General features: G+C 39.0%; 1 protein-coding gene across 1 annotated transcript; it reads right to left on the bottom strand.

Moving 5' to 3' along the window:
* Positions 1–2958: 2958 nt before the first annotated feature.
* On the bottom strand, positions 2959–3882 carry hs3st1l1 (heparan sulfate (glucosamine) 3-O-sulfotransferase 1-like1; the record flags this gene model as incomplete). Its single annotated transcript, XM_079249349.1, has 1 exon — positions 2959–3882. The coding sequence occupies one exon, from the start codon at positions 3880–3882 to the stop codon at positions 2959–2961; it is 924 nt and encodes a 307-aa protein (XP_079105475.1).
* Between the last annotated feature and the right edge of the window lie 13035 nt (positions 3883–16917).

The following is a 16917-nucleotide window of genomic DNA, read 5'->3' on the forward strand; positions in this document are numbered from 1 at the left end:
GACCACCCCTCAAACCTTTAATTATATCCAAGGTTGCCAGTTAGAAAAGACATGCAGTGATAAGTGACTCACTCAGCCATTAGTTAAAATAACTTATTAGAATCAGTTTAAGTTACCTATTTTATATGTAAATCATATAATCATATTATATTATATTATATTATATTTAAATTCAAATTTTAAGACTCCTAAAGAAAGATACTTCCCTTTTCCAGATCAGTTTTGTCCAATTTAGCACCAAGAAAGAACCTCTGCAAACTCCACATAGAAAAGTTTCAAGTGAGATTCAGACCTGCTGTGTTCTGCTTGAGACAATATTACAGATATTCTTCATAAAAGACTTAAATGGGTTTATATTCTAAGAAACTATTAGGTCTTTGCAAGACAGATGCACCTGAGTCTGTTACAAAGGCAGAGTTTTGGTGGTGTTTTCCACTGTTTCTATACAGTTTTACACAACATGAAGATTTAAAAACAATTTGGTCACATTGACAGGTTTGTGGAATGTCATATCTGTATGTTGTTTCACTAATTTACCCTCATAACCCCTTCATTCATTGCTGTTAAATAATAAGCTAAATCTTAGTGAACATTGGCTTACTTGGGTTTAGTATGCAAACAAAACAACATGTAAGTCTGATAGTTTTCTTCATTTCATTTTAGTTTTTTTTGGCTTTAAAATTAACATCCTTTATGATTCACATTAGAGGACTGCTGTGGGATTGGAAGCAGATGGGTCCCGTGGGAGTTGCAGTAAGTCTTGTGGGAATCAGCAGTAGCGGTCAGATATCTAGCAGGGGTGAATGGGAAAAGAACACACACATACAAAGAAAGACACAAACAGACCTGCACACATGCATGATGAGTGGGTGCCATTTACTAAAACTTGAATGACTTGGAGCTGAGAAAAGCATCAGTATATGTCAAGGTACTTTACTTTACTTTACTTCACCATATGGTGATTGTTTCTAATGTCAAAATTTGTATGAATAGACAAATGTATATATAAATATCTATCTACCTATATATATATATATATATATATATATATATATATATATATATATATATATATATATATATATATATATATATATATATATATATATATAAAGATAGAGAGAGAGAGAGAGAGAGATATTGTAAATATTAAATATAGTGCATGGCATTGACAAAAGAAGATTTTATTTCCTTCAACAATTAGAATAAAAAGAGAAACTTACCAGCATCCTGCAAGTCAGTTATTGAGATAGATTGGGTTTGTTTTAATGAACTAAACTCTTGTGGAGTTAAAAGATAAAAAAATATCTGTCTTTTAAGCAACCCACACCAGGTATGAGTGCTACAGATGCAGGATGCAGCTCCCAGCAAGCAAACCCAGTCAACTTTACCTCCAATAGATAAAAGCTTTAAATGAGAATTTGGTCGCAGTGTTCCCATTTTGTAAGCATAACAAGCTTTTGTGTCCTTCCTACCCATCTGTTTAATGAAAACACTTTTCCATGCCAACATAACACCTTGGGGACGACCGATAATGTGCATGTGTACGTGTCTGTAGGACAGTTTATCTTCTAGTTGAGTAGCTGGATGATGCATACAAGAGCAGACAGGCATCAGCCAGTATCACAGGGTAACTGTCTCAGGCCCTTCACCTTTGTGTGCACCGGCACGGAGGAACGTGGACACAACATATCTAATTATATTTCCACATACCCTGGAGTCCAAGTGCCCCCTGGTGAGGAGAAGGTGGAAAAGTCCCTTCGCCAAATGAATCAAGGCTGATTTCATTTGGCTTTAACTTTGTCATCAGACAACTTTTGTCTACACGCATAATTTTCAGGTCTAATTATAACTAAAACCTCAGGTCACCCATGAACTACACTCCTAATATAAATATTCAGCACATTTCTAGATTGCCTGCAGCTTTACACCTCCCTCCCATCTTGTGTTCTGGATATGGATCCAATGTAGCATCAATGACTGTTTGCCTCGGGAGGGTAGTAGTGCTTATTCCAGCAGACAGAGCAGAGAGATCGCATGAATATCAGATCCCAGTGGAGCTGTAGCTTTGGCTGCTCTTTAAAGTCCAATCAATGAAAGAAACATGACCCGTGTCTATTTGTTGTTTAGAGGGCGACAAGCTGTTTCTGGGAAAACTGCGTGCCATTCAAGGAACGAGATAATACGCCTCCCACTGTATACACATACACTACCAGCTGTAAATAATTCACAGCACTGTCAGGCATCTAATGTAATGGACACATTTAACAACTAAGCAAATTGTTGAACAAAACAGCAGCAAAATGCAACAGAAGTTTAATGGATAAGAGTCTGCTGACGGTGGAGGTTGGACCGATTTAGCTGCAGGCAAAGGCTACCTTCAATGTCCAAAGCTATTAGAGATTTCTGTACTGCTAAAGTGCTGCTCCGGGGTACCCATTTCCTTGCATTAATGTCTACCTTACACCCCAGCAAAGCTCCAGCTAATTCTAATACCTCTACCTACCGTGTACTCTCAAAATAACACAGTTTGGATGGCTCAGGTGCTTCAGATAGTCGGAAAGAAATGGAAAGATACAGAAAAAGCCCACTTTTCTTTTCATTTCAAAACAGGACAGTTTATTATCAAGACCAAGAATATCAAACATTAGAAGGGGAGAAAAAGTTCATTCGTTTTCAGTAACTTGTTTTCACTGCAACTGGACAACTCAAATGCTTCCGGTACTGAAAAAAAGGACTTAAGTTCAGGGACTCTGTTAAATTTTACAACTGTCAAGACAGTTTTTCTTTATTTTTCACCTTATCGTGTTAATAAGTTCTGCTGAAACCAGAGATCACAACAGTAGTTAATAAGGGGGTATTCAACGGGGCTTTTCGTGTATGTAAAGTGCTGTGTTTTTTGTCTTCCTTACAGACAAGATAGCGGCTCAGTTGAGTCCAGTTTGCGATCGAAACCTCTCATTGCCAGTCGAAGGTGCGCTTGACCAGCCGGAAGAAGGTTCGGTTGTGTTCTTGTAGGTAGGAGCGGAGCTGCTGCAGAACAGTGCTGTTGACAGCAGGGTGAGGACGTCCTTTAGACTCATGCAGACAGCGCTCTCTTCCATCACTTCGGATGCAGTAAAACCCCTTGGTCTGGTTAAAGTAGAAGTTGGAGGATACTATCCTTGGAGGCAAGTTGAGGAAGCACTCCACCTTCTGCAGCTCTGGCAGAGGGTCACGGATCAGGGCATCTCCATCTACTATGTGTATCTGTTCCAGGGGGAAGTGGTGCAGCCAGTTGCGCATGTGGACGTCATACAGACTCCTCTGAATTGCCTTGTACCGGATGTTCAGGGCTCCGTTGCGCACTAGCAGGTTCTCGATGGCTTGTACTGGCTTGTGGTTCTCAAGCCGGTTAAAGTAGACCTGGGTGTAGTCGGAGATGACCCGTTCAGCCGGGTCTCGCAAGATCAATAGCAGTTTTATGGAGGAGTTCATGGCACAGATGCGTTCTGGTGCAAGGGCTGACGTAAAGTAACCTGGAGTTTTCTCGATTGTGATCTGGTGAGGGTAAGAGTAGGGCATCAGCTCACGGTACCACTCAAGACCCTTAGCATAGTTCTCATCCCAGTCAAAGAAGTGCACCTCAGTAGCAGCAGCAGCGACTTCGGGGTGTATGTCTAACATCTCCAGCAGAGCTCTTGTGCCACCTTTGCGCACCCCAATAATGATACTATGTGGGGTTCGTTTTCTTGTTCCCGGGGGTGGAAAAGTTGCAACTTCAGAGATATTGGCTGATAGTCCAGAGTCAAAGTCCATACCAAAGCCTGTATGAACAAACTCAGGTGGGGCAGCATATGTCTGGAGAACTAGAAGAAACACCGATGCCAGAAAACAAGCCATGGCCATGGACTGAAGAGCAAAGAATGGCAGGCAGAAGCGAGAAGCAAGACCGCTGTCTAGCTGTGAATGAGAAGAGTCTTTCCGGGTTCAGTGGTAGCAGGGGCAGTCAGAAATGCAGTCTTTGTCTGCCATTGAATTTGAACTGGAGGAGGGAAAATCATCAGCCGTCCACAGTACATCTGCAGGAAGGAACAAAGACAAAACAAAAGAGAAGAAAAGACTTTCAGATTTCAGGCATAAAAAGCAGAATGAATGTCTCTATTATACTGAAACACCACATCCCTTTTCCCCATGAAGAAAAGATCCAGCCATAAATACATTCCATGTCTGCTGTGAGTGTATCATCTCAAAAGGATAATCCCAATACATCTGTCTTTTAGTCTCTTCTCATCTCCCCCATTCCCAACGTCTCTTTCTTCTCACTCTATGAAGTCACTTTCAATTGATAGTGTAATTTCTCTTGCTGAAAAATAATTAGCCAGACAGCTCATTAGAAAATGTGTCTGAGATATGCTAGTGTGTCTGAAGGCCGAGAGAAGTTTCCACTGCTAGGTGACTTTGGTTTTTCTATTCATGTCAGAATAGATCAATGGAAATGCAGAGAAATTCAGCAAACTGAAAAGGTGAAGGGTTCAGGGGTGTTAAATATGATTTATAATTTCAAAGCAAATTAAAAAAAAAAAAAGAAAAAAAAAAACCTTGGGAAAAGTGTAATTCATTACGGTTTTTTGAAAGATGAAATAAATTCTTGTTTTCTTGTTTGAATGGGCATCATTCAGAGGATTAATCTTCACATAACCAGCATCTGATAGAATACACTCACTCGCTCTGAAGCAAGCAGCCATGAGTTGACAGAGCAGAGCAAATTTCTCAAATGTCATGGAATTCATTTTAACTAAACAAAAGTCCACAGATATCTTCCCGAAGAAAAGCGTCTGAGAGCGGCTGCTTGCACTGCGCCAGTCAAAACAGCAGGATCCGGCTATGCAAACATCCCGCTTCAACAGCAAAGGTCATGGTTGGGTAATCTAAACCTTCACTTCCTTGGAACACACTGCCACACACAGCAGTACAGCTCTGACAATTCATACCGTCACTACAAATACCTCATTTTGTTGTGTGTTGTTACAAATATCACATCAGAAATCCTTTAGATATATTTTCAAAACCAGCTTGTTTTTTTTCAGAAGTCATTTGGATTTAGTTTGATAAGATTTTAGTGTAACAAGTAAAAATCATGAAGGGATTTTAGTCATTTCTTTTGTACAAGTATCAATTAATAGTACTTCAATAGTAAACAGTATTTTTGAAACCATTTGGGAAGAAATAGTTTAATGGTCACGCATTTGGTCTTAATAAATAGGGACTAACAGGGAAGCAGTCCTGGTGCCTCTTACTGAAAACAGAAGTATCAACGAGACACTTAAGAACATTCTTGTACTTTTGTAGAAATTAAATGCAGCTCTAATATGATGTCCATCTGGACTGAATTATTGATAAATGAATGACAATTTTCAAAGTTTTAACTCAGGGATCAGACAAGTTCTCCAGTTTCTTTTTACTCACACAAGAAGCACCTATCAAATGTGTCCTCCCTTCAGGTTTTTTACAAAAATATATGACAAAGCTGAATAAAAAGGAAATAAATTAAATCATACACTGTTGCACTGGTTCTCAAAAACAGGCCTTTTCACAATGTGCGGAAACTTTAGGACAATAAAAACAATGTTAAGTTGGTTTTATGCTCAAATTAGTGAAGGGAGGGGGTCATCTCTGCCACAGCTGCAGTGGTGGTCTTGGCATTGATAACTGAATACTAAATTTTGCTGTTGATTTGTATCAAATTATTGATTTTGGTTTTACAGCCCTTTCAACCACAAAGTGATGGGAAAACGAGTAATCCAACAGTGTTAATACAACAGCATTAGTTAGTACTGTGCTAGAAATGTTTCTCAGTTATCTTAAAGTTTGCAGCAGACATCACCAGATAGTTCAGAGCCAGATATGTAGATATGCAGAGCTTACACTACAGCAACTGGATCTATTGATAACATAAAATTTGATTATGTTTTTTATTTTGGCAAGCAAAGTGCATCAGTGCGCTGCCACAACTGTTTACTGCAGCATCTAAGGCCTGTTGGAGTTGCATTTTTTTACCCTAGGCAGCAGGTTTCACAACCAAGACAATAATGCTAAAAACCATTAAACAATCATAACTACAGTTTCAACTTATCTGCATTATTTTATATGACATTTGATGTATTTGTAATCTTTAAGTGCTTTCTTGGCAGCTATGCAGATTTTTTCACTTGCTAACATCTGCTCTTCCTGTGATGGGTAGCAAAACTCCGGTGGTGCTCAACTCGACAAAAACAGAACCAAAGCATTAGCATACCAGGATTGTAAACCTATTTTTCAAATGTTGTCACCAAGAATGGTGAAATTAAAGATATAATATGTCACAAAATCAAAGTTCAATGACAGATAAATGTAATAAATTCTGATAAATTGTGTTTCTGTTGGTATCTAATCACTTTTTTAAGATTACTCATGTTTTCATTCTCACTTGTGGCCATGGATACACTTATATGTGAGCTGGCAGAATTGTACCAGCGTTTTATAATGTCCTCTCTTTACTCTGAGCTTTATGAGCATAGTACTGGCTTTGTTTTACAGGTGCTTAAGCACCATTTTGGAGAGAAATGCCTTTAAATTAACAGAAAAGATCACAATGTACACAATGTTGCAATAGTTACCATTAAGGCAACACAAGTTTATTTGTTAAAGTGTAAAAGTTTAAAATGAAAGTGTTTTTATATAAGTTTTTACTTCACCTTAGAAATAGCGATGTGCCCCTTTCCAGACGGACAGATTTCAATCACTTTGATTCTCACTCATTGAGTTTCCAGATTCTTTTGTCTTATATTCAAATTTGTGTGATGATATGAAACATTTAAAGCTCTAAAGCCCAAATTGTGTAAAATGGTCAAAAAATAAATAAATAAAATTTTTTGCACATGAGGCCTTTATTTAGCCCTTTAACAATGTGTTACAAAAAATTTAAAAATGTTTTTGGGGGGGATATTTACCACTAATTACCATGTGATATGTCAAAATTTTGAGAGTGTAATATTTTGCTTCCTGGAACCTATTAAGAGACAGAAGACCAGTATCAGATAGTACTGAACAGGACTGTGAGCAAATCTTTTACCATAAAGTGATGCAAAAGGTCCCAAAAACTGTATGTATAAACTATTATATATTTAGCTTTGTAAAGTTAACTGTGTCAAATGTGCAAAATGGTAAGAAATCACCAAAGGGGCAAACATTTTCTCACATTACTGTAATTTTACTTATATCAAGTCACATTATCCCTTCATTAGTATTGCTAATTTTTGAAGGCGTTTCCAAACCACTCCAAAGAAATTCAAGATAGTAAACCTAAATGTGTATTTTCCTGGCCCATGTGAAGGCTATTTGTTTTACACCTGTGGCCTGCATGCTATTAAAGCATAACTTCCACTTCACCATGGCTGTCTTGTGATCATTAGTGCATCCGTTATTGTTTCCCCAGGATTACAGCTTCAAATACTCATGTTTAAATCTTACTGCTTCTTCAAAGCTCCAAAGATATTATCCAGGACAGCCATAAATCTGTCTTTCCATAAATTATACTAAGAGAAGATTAAGCACTAGTCAAGCATGAATAAATTATTCTTGCTCAAATCTGTGTGCTTGTGTTGCTTTTAGTGACCCTGCGTAATTATAGAGTCTCTGCTGGTGTAAAAAACTCTGCCTTGAGCGCGATTTAGTCACAGAAGTTGTTCCTCTAATCAAGCAAACATGAATGTTACTGCTCATGTGCATGGCACATGTCTATGATATAACCACTGGCCTTTCTCTCACCTTACAGAGCCTTTCAACCATACAAAGGTGATGACACATGCCCCCCGCTTCACACTTCATTTGGTAGCTGGAGTCTGTGGTGGTGGCTGTGTGTGCTGAACGCAGGAGAGCCGACCTGCCCTACAGGGCCCGGCGTTGTGCAGGGAGGCACTTATATGCTGCGACAGGCGCGCCTGCCTGTCAGCATTTCCCTGGCAAAGAGCTGCCAAGTCCAATGCCTACCGCCAGGCTGCCAGACGGGCTTTCTGTCTCATCCAATTCCCCGCACTCCTCTCTCAGCATAACACCACCTGGAAGGAGCCGTTGTTTCGCATTCCACTGGGCCTTATTGCTTTATTCAGCGCTTCCAGCGTATATTTCCAGCTCTACCTTTGCCACATGGCAGCCGTGTTATATAGTATTTAACTAAAATTATGTCCATCAAACACTAGGGGTCTGTGAGTGCTACATAAGTGGGCCCACTGAGTCTTGTGAGCAGGGTAAAGCATCGTCGTCTTGTGGCTCACCACTGCTGCTCAGCAAGATTTTAGATCCGAGCCCTGGGCACTTTTTCCACTTGCAGGGTTTGTATGTTTTACTTGCACTTGTCCATCAGGGACTTTAAGGTAAAACATTTCTCTTGCGCTGTTTCCTAAATGGTTTCCCCATGCTGTATCATCACTAAACTTTTGACCCAAATTATACTTAATTGTTTACTAGTCGTGTGATTAGTCTAAGTATGTCTCTGGTGCCACAGGAGCCTGAATAAAAAAAATAAAAACATTGATCTCAATGAGGTATTGGGACTTTGAGGAAGTAGATAGTATTAAAATATACTAATCATAAGGTATCATAAGCTGGGCATCCATTGCCATTTTATTAATCATGTTTAGGAAATGTATTTGAAAAAGATGAAAAACTTCTACTTTTTGCTAAAGGTTTATCTAGTTCAGGAAACTCTTGCTTCTTTTGCAGAGGACATGCATTTTTTAGTGATGTTCCCTTTATGAATGTAAATAATTACATCCATTTCATACACTGTCAAATGCCACCGCCCCCGTGTGTTCTTTATGTTGGTATGGTTGTTAAGTAACTGCTGCTGAAGGCAGTACAAAGTTAAAAGTTGTCCTTTGAGTTCTAATGTCAGTTTCAGCAGCGAGAAGGGTGGCTACAGAGGACATTGTGCTAATGCACATTCTCAGAAAGAGACATTAAAAAAAGCAGCACAGTACACATGTGGCCATTAAATAAAGCAAGTGTTCTTCTTTGTTCCCCGCGATCCTTCATTGGACTAAGCGGTTAGGATAATGAATGAATGAATGAACGTTCTTCTTTGTTCTTTATAAGTCTAACATAGGCTAGAATGCACAATACTGCCTCCTACAGTTGCCAGGGGAACTGCTTCATTTTGCTACAGCTGCGTACGCATCCATACGCTCGCTGAAAAACGTTACCAGTCATTACAAATTAAAACAAGTGTGTGCGTGTGTGGTTGGTGGTTTGGTTGGTTGCCTGGTGATAGTCTACTAATCCCCTTGTTAACACAGATTTATAAATAATAAAATAAAGTACAGTCAAATGTTTCACTTCTTAGATAACCACGTCGAATCTATACCACATTCCTGCTAAAACGCACATCAAAGCCTCTGAAGTTTTCAGGCACTAGACTACCTAGTCAAGAGATCTGTATGATTCATTGTATTCCCCACCAGGCTAAGAGGAGGGCTACACAGGTTTCTGGCGCCACAGCAGGCCACGCTCTCACTAATTAACCCAAACAGCCTCCTCTGTATGTCTGCATAACAATCTCTCATTCATATTCAGCAGCATCCCCCCCAAACAAAAACTAAGTGAGGCAGGCAGCAGGTATTATACAGGGCAGATTTGTTTGTGTTAATAGCTACTTATTAAAAATGTCAACACAACATAATTATTACTCCAATAAAACTTGATTACTACGGGTGTCTTTATTAAGTGGACTTGAGCAAGGAGGTTATTAATCATTGTTAGTGTTAATTTTTCTAGTGTGGTCCTCAGTTTTCAATACGTTACACAAGCAAATGCACATTGTCAGTCACCAAAGGCTTGCTCTATTTCCAGCATAAAGAAAACAATGTTAATATGAAGCAGAGGAGAGCAAATTCTCTGCTCTCCTTATTTCTCAGCCAGTTGCTCTCTGACTGGCTCACATCATACTTAGAAAGTCTGTCAGATGCTCTGACCCTTCCCTCACAAAAAGTGAAAGAAAACACACACACACACACACACACACACACACACACACACACACACACACAAACACAAACACATCTTTGGAATATAAAAATGCACACGCACTTTCATTTTACTCCTTCCCCTTTGCTCCCACTTATTTTCTCAGACATTCTCTCAAACGGGCCCCTCACCAGCCAGTACAATGGATTTCCCACCCACACACATCCAACTGCAACTCTAAAATTTCCCTCCTACGTACAGTACAGGACTGGTTTTAAATTATGGATGGATTTTAGTTCACACTGGGATTCCTGGTTCCATTTATTAATTTCTATTACAAAAACTTTGAAGCTTCAGCTACTGACAGCGGACAGGGATGATCTTTTCTGCTCCTCTTAACCCCGAAGATCAAACAACCTTTTTTTTTTTTTTACTGCAACAGCACATGAGCCAACAGTAAATAAATAAATGGGAACATTGGTTGTAGACATCAAAAACTGAGGAATCTTGTATATTATATCCAAATTTTCAGCTTGTAGAGAACGACTGTGCAAAAAAAGCTTGCTTGATCTCGATGATGAAATGAATTCAGAGTAGCTTTATTTTAGTATCTATTGCAGCTTTACAGAATTCCGCTTCCAAGACTTTTGCAGGGGCTGCACAAACTGTGGAGGTCTGAGAAAATTCTGGGAAATTTCTATGAAAGGGTTGTTTCTAACCTGTTTTACTATTGCAATCTGTGCCTAACAAAATAAAATCTGTTCAATTCAGAGAAAAGCAGCACATCGAGGACACACAGATATCAGCCACAGTCATTGGTCAGTGTTGTCAAGTTTTGCTAACAGATTGTGTGCAGTCGACAAGCTGAGTCCCGGCTGATACAGATGTTAAGTTGATCGATCTGTGCATCAAAAGTTCAAACCTCACATTTGACTGATGATCCACTTGTAATATGATAAGGAAGAAGTGTTAAATTGTAGTGCAGATAATAGGAGGCTCTTTACGGAAAAAAAAGATTTAGAATTTAAATGCATAAGTCAGAATTAATAGTTGGTGGAAAGAAAAGAATTTTTAACTTCGCATCCATCAAATTAAAAAAAGAAAAAAACTCAGACCTGAGAGAAAGTGGCAGGGTTTTGTATCTTGTTTATTTATGTTTTTATGTCTCATTGAACTGTGTTCCCTGGCAGGAGTTTTCAGGAAGTCTTCCTGAGCTCATACAGAGGTTTCAACAACAGAAGCACGAGTGTTTTCAATGCTCCGCTGCCTGAGGGCCAGAATATCACAGCGATTTCAGAGTGCTTTTCATTTTTCTCCCTCATTGAATTAAGAGGCTTGTTTTTCTTATATTTCTTGAATCTCTGAATGACATTACAGCCTATATATAACAACATCCCAAAATATTTTAAATTTCATGTTTAGAAACTTTATTCTACTCATCAATCTAGTATTCTGGCAGGGAGATGGTTGAAGATATATTTCTTTACACTCGACAGTCCTTTTTGTTGTCCTTGTCCCCATTCTGAATTTATTAAAATTCAATAAATATATGAATGTTCTAACCAAGTTAGACAAATATCACTCTGAAAAAAGGCAGAAAAGGTATAAATAGTTGACTACACAACGACTGCACTCATGTATTTAAAGCAGGAGAACATAAGATGGCAGCTGTAAGTGTCTATAATGCCAACAAAACCAGCATCACAGTAATATTCTCCTCTGGGGCCACCTGGTGGATAAGCATCTTAAACTAATTTTATATCATTTCAGCACTTCCCCTGCTTCGTTGCTTTCATGTCCCCAACACCGACCTGACTGGGCTGAAACAGACGTCTCTGGTACTTGCACACCTCACTGACACGGTGCTGTGGGCTTCCTTGAAAAACAAGCTAAATTATTATAAAACACCTTCTATTATGGCCTGGATAATTCTTGGTGCCCATTAGAAATGGTGAATTAATGATAATCAGAGTATTATAAAGGTCATTATAAAAGATATTCATCTGAAGTTAGAAATTCATCTGATATGCAGCCTTTTCACATGGAGACAAGAGGCAAGCTGAGGACATTCATGATAAACAGAAAAAAAGCCCCAAAAGAATCATTTTAATGCTCTATATTTTCACAAAAGCCTTTCTGAACTCTCACTTGGCTTTCTGTCCCATCCTAATTAGATGCGTGCATCCAGTTTAGCATTGTCTTGCCGAAATGTGCGGCAAGACCTTCCTTGAAAGGTGTCTAAACCTGTATATTATTTTGCACTGATGTTGCCTTTCCAGATGTGCTACCACACCTCTAGAGATGCAGACTTCTGAATTAATTACTGAGAAGATCTCTGATTCAGTCCAGGGGGTGTCATGTCTGTCATTTCCAAAAAAAAAAAAGAAAAAAAAAGACATGATTAGTCTGATCAAAGATTATACTTTTCTTTATTGCAACGGCAACTCAAAACTTAAGGTCACAGGCATCTATAATTGATTTCTGATCATGTCCTTTCTATACAGAGATATACTCTGGCTCCTATTTTTTTAAAATTATTTTTAATAAAGGATGGCATATTCAAAGTAAAGTTCTGTGACATAACCCTGCAGATCACAGACATAAACATTATTAAATGGTAACGCCTCACTAAGCACTGCAGAATATACATATGCACAAATCATGTTATCTGGGTGTGTTTATACACTTTGAGAAATTTAATTCATTCCAATTTCAGTCAAACTAATGTGTGTCTTTATTTTAAAATTCTGGTTTTTCATAGACTTTTTTCAAAATGTGAAAAATCAAGAGGACATGAAATGTCATAATGTCCCCAAATTCCACTCACTGCTCCTAACATGGTCCTGCAGTCATTTTAAGATCTGACACCCCAGCAGCATTTCATATGACGGCCCTAATAACAGAATAGTTTTTCCAAGTTTGGGGGAAGAAATTACAGGGCAGCTCTGTTGGCAAGCAATATTTGACTATTTGTGGAGTGTATGAGTAAGACAATGACCAAATCCACACCCGCATGTCAGCAGAGGCATTCATTAACGGACTTGAAGAGGGTGTAATCTGTCATTTGCCAATGCGCCCAGACAGATGTGGCCTCAGGCACTAATTACAGTGTTTTAAACTGTGATCTTCTATACGCCAAGTTAAACTTTCTCTCTATAGCGATCTTTTCGGCTCTTTTTCCCCTGCAGAATGCTTCAGCGTGCAAAGCTGGCTCTCCCAATTACCAATCCTTCTGCCCACGGCCATCTGTGCACACGTCGAGCATGAGCCACCCAACTTGATGAGAGCCTGTGCCTCATAAACAAATATATGTTTATGTTGTTCTCGCCAAATTTGAATAAACAAAGCAACAAACATCTCATACCACTTTACATGGAGCCGAGTGAAAATACTCTGAAGACCAACACGAATCTCGCCATGACAACAACCCTCCAGTCACCTGGCCTAAATACATCATTGTTCAGTCACCGCAGGATTGCTTCAGCAGCCTCTGTTACCCCGCTGAACACTTTGGCCCAGACCCCCTCCCCCTTTAGGGCTGACATTTGTCAATGCGCTGAGATTTATTTCAAGCATCAGCTGACAATGTCTGGAATCCCACAAGGCATTTTCGCAGATAAAATAGGCTGAGTTGCTCATCACCCTTGGATGAGTGGAGGCAACCAATCGTAGGGACACTCACTCACTCAGGAAAGTGTTCGGCGGCCCGTCAGGACCAACAACAGACTATGAGAAGGAATTCAATCAGAGAGTGGCCTGATGAGCCTCATTCAGCCTGCCACTTCTGATAAAGCACCTATGCTTTCCACTGCATCAAGGTCCCCTTAGCGTGAGAGCTTCCTCATCACAAAAGATAAAGCTAATTTTGCTGTGCCAAATTTAATGCTACTGTGATACTTATCATGTCTCCCCCATCAAACCTTCCCGAGTTCCCACAATGAGTCTGATCTTCCTAATGTAAAAGTAATTATTTTGCAGTTTATCGCAGAGGGAAGACTGTGAAATGCCGACGTAATCAAAAGCAATGCACTAACCTCATTCCCACCCCCACCCCCCCCTTTCACTGTAGGTCTTTGGAATGCCGATGTGTTTCTCTAGTCTCGCAGGCATCCTGAAAACTGCAATACACACATACATTATGGATGAATTACTTCATCAAATAAAATGCACGGCATCTTGTAATGAACGACTAGGATACTTTTAATCTTTGATGAGGCCAGCATGATAAATAGTTTAATGAGAAACACCATGAGAAGGCCAGCTGTGTGCTGACAAAGATACCACAATTCTGATGAGCAAATCTGGGAAAGACGCACAATGTTTGGAGAATTTTAAGCTTTTGCGTTGCTGTTAATTAAACAGCATCAATTTTTCAGTTCATAATCAGCATTAAGTGATGCATGAAGCGCAGTCCCATTTTGACATTGAATTAAGCACAAGGTCTACTATAGGTCAATTATCAAATACATTTTAACTAAGGTATATATATATATATATATATATATATATATATATATATATATATATATATATATATATATATATATACACTAATTAATATCTTGTGCTGATTTCCCTAAGCTACTGCTTGCATGTGCGATCCTCCGTAACTTGGAAAACCTTTCACGCTCTGGCACTTCATTGTCCTATTGGAAAGCATGCAACACAAATCTGCCAGTATTTTCCCGCCATCACAAATATGTATTCAGCACTGCAGAAGTCAAGGTTTAGTATTTGGACCTTCTGTGATGTGCTGCTGGCTGCCAAGTGCTGAATTGATTCAACACCAGGCTGCATTTAGCAAGCTAATGTTAATGCGTTCAACATAAATGTGTTTCCAAATGTAATGCCCGATGTTTGCTCGCATTAGAGGCTGAAGTATTGGTTATTGCCCCTCCTGATGCAGGAGTGGGATATTGCATGCATGCAAACAGTTAATACACAAGAGGGAAAGCAGTATGCATTTAGCTGTGAGAGGCTAAGCATGCTAAGACACATAGGCTTAGTACAGGGAGCTGCTTTCACAATGCTCAAGTCAAGTTTTCTTTAGTGGCTCGGCTAACTGCCAATTAACGTGAGTTGACAGCCAAATTTGCAATAAAAGCAGGATTAGCATGTTTTTTTTTGTGTTTTTTTTAATGGAGTACAAGTGAATGACATATCAGTCAAGTGTAACTGTGAGATATGCAAATGAGAAGTGATTCAGACTGACAGTGACATCTACGCATTTCTGGGATGTCATTTAGCCGCAGCCATTGACCTTGGACTGGAACTTTCACAGTATCAAGCTACCTCATCTGCATAAGTAATTCAAGTTGTTGCTTCACGTGCTGGCTATCGATTGTAACATAATCAGAGGGATCCGACCTCGTAGACCGAGGTGGCTCAGTCATTTATCAGTGCTAAGTTTAAAACTCGCCAACTCATTCTTTTAATGAAAGTGTCTGTATCAGACAATCAAATTTTGATTAAAGGAAAGGTTCACGATTATTCAAGTCTGTCTCAAAGCAACTCAGACGAACCTGAAAGCAAATTAACTTGTTGTAATTTTCTTTATGGTCTAACTGGATATTAAGAGACCTTCTCCCAAATGTTCATTTGGTGTGAAGGAAGGTAGATAAATTCACAGCCTTCTTACTGGTTTAAAAATATATTTCCAAATCTTTCTGAATTTAATGCAGTCCACCAGGAGATGCAGCACTAATGGCACAAAAAATCCTGCTTTTATCATCCATCATGGACAGTTAATTAGAAGTGTGTTTCATTCATTATCTATACCTACTGTTATGGGGAAGCTGGAGTCTATCCCAGCAATCATCAGGCAAGAGGCGCTGTGCAGATAGTAGTGTGTTTAAATTTGTAAAATGACCACAGCAAGCCTAATCTTTCAGACCTATGAAAGGAAACACAACACAGTCTCCAATTTTAGCTCTATGTCAGGTTTAAGGTTGGATGGATCCTTCCTTGAAAAGATAGGTTAAAAAAAATCTCACACAAAAAAAAAAAAACCAACAGCAGCATTACAAAGTTATTAATAATGATGTACTGAGTAGGATGTTATTAGCAGCCCAGCTTCTTGTTCCCTTTGTCTGTCACGTGCGCTGCAGAGGGTGCAAGCCTCTGTCCTACTACTATTAATATTTTGAATTACTGAAGTACAAAATAGCCTCCTTTCATACGATTAGCCCGTGAGGAGAATTTCAGGAACCTAATATTTTTACTGACTGGGCTGTTCAGTTGCAACTTATAATGAGTCAGATAGACATGTATTGAAAAGTAAATGATTAGATTACAAAGAGATATTTTTAAAAAATATCATTATTTCTTTGCTACTATGCACAAGTCAGCCCACTATCAACCTAAAAGCAGGCCTGCCTTTGGAAGAGGGAGGGTAAACTATACGATTGCAATTCAACATTCTTGTATATATTTCACTCATTTATTAATTTGTTTATTGTATGCATTTGTTTAGATACATAACTAGCTTTTTAAAATTATGTAACATATTTCTAGTTCTCATAAAATGCAATGTCCCTTTGCAGTAGCTGTGTTTACCATGGTCTTTCATCCAAGGGCTCCTCATCTACTGAGGAAGGAGAGGCACCAAGTAAACAGTTTCAATGCCCGCCTGCTTATAGATAGCTGAAGAAGACACTGCATGTTCTGTTGGGTATGCAGCAGAGCAGCAACAATTGTTTGCAGGACACAATATGGCTCCATCTGGCTCATCCCTGACTGAATTAATTAGTTTTCATGAATAAAGATGAGAGAATTCAAACTTTTTTTTTTTTTTTTCCTGCTTTACGTGCTTTATTTCCCACAGAGCAGCAGGTGAGTCCACTTTTTGCACGTGAAAAAAAAGAACAAAATAAATACACACGCATCCGATCAGATTGCTTTATGGATTGGAACATCCAATCGGAATGTTTTCTGGCA

This window comes from Telmatherina bonti, assembly GCF_933228915.1.
Source record: "Telmatherina bonti genome assembly, chromosome: 11".
In the NCBI taxonomy this organism is placed as follows: Eukaryota; Metazoa; Chordata; class Actinopteri; order Atheriniformes; family Telmatherinidae; genus Telmatherina; species Telmatherina bonti.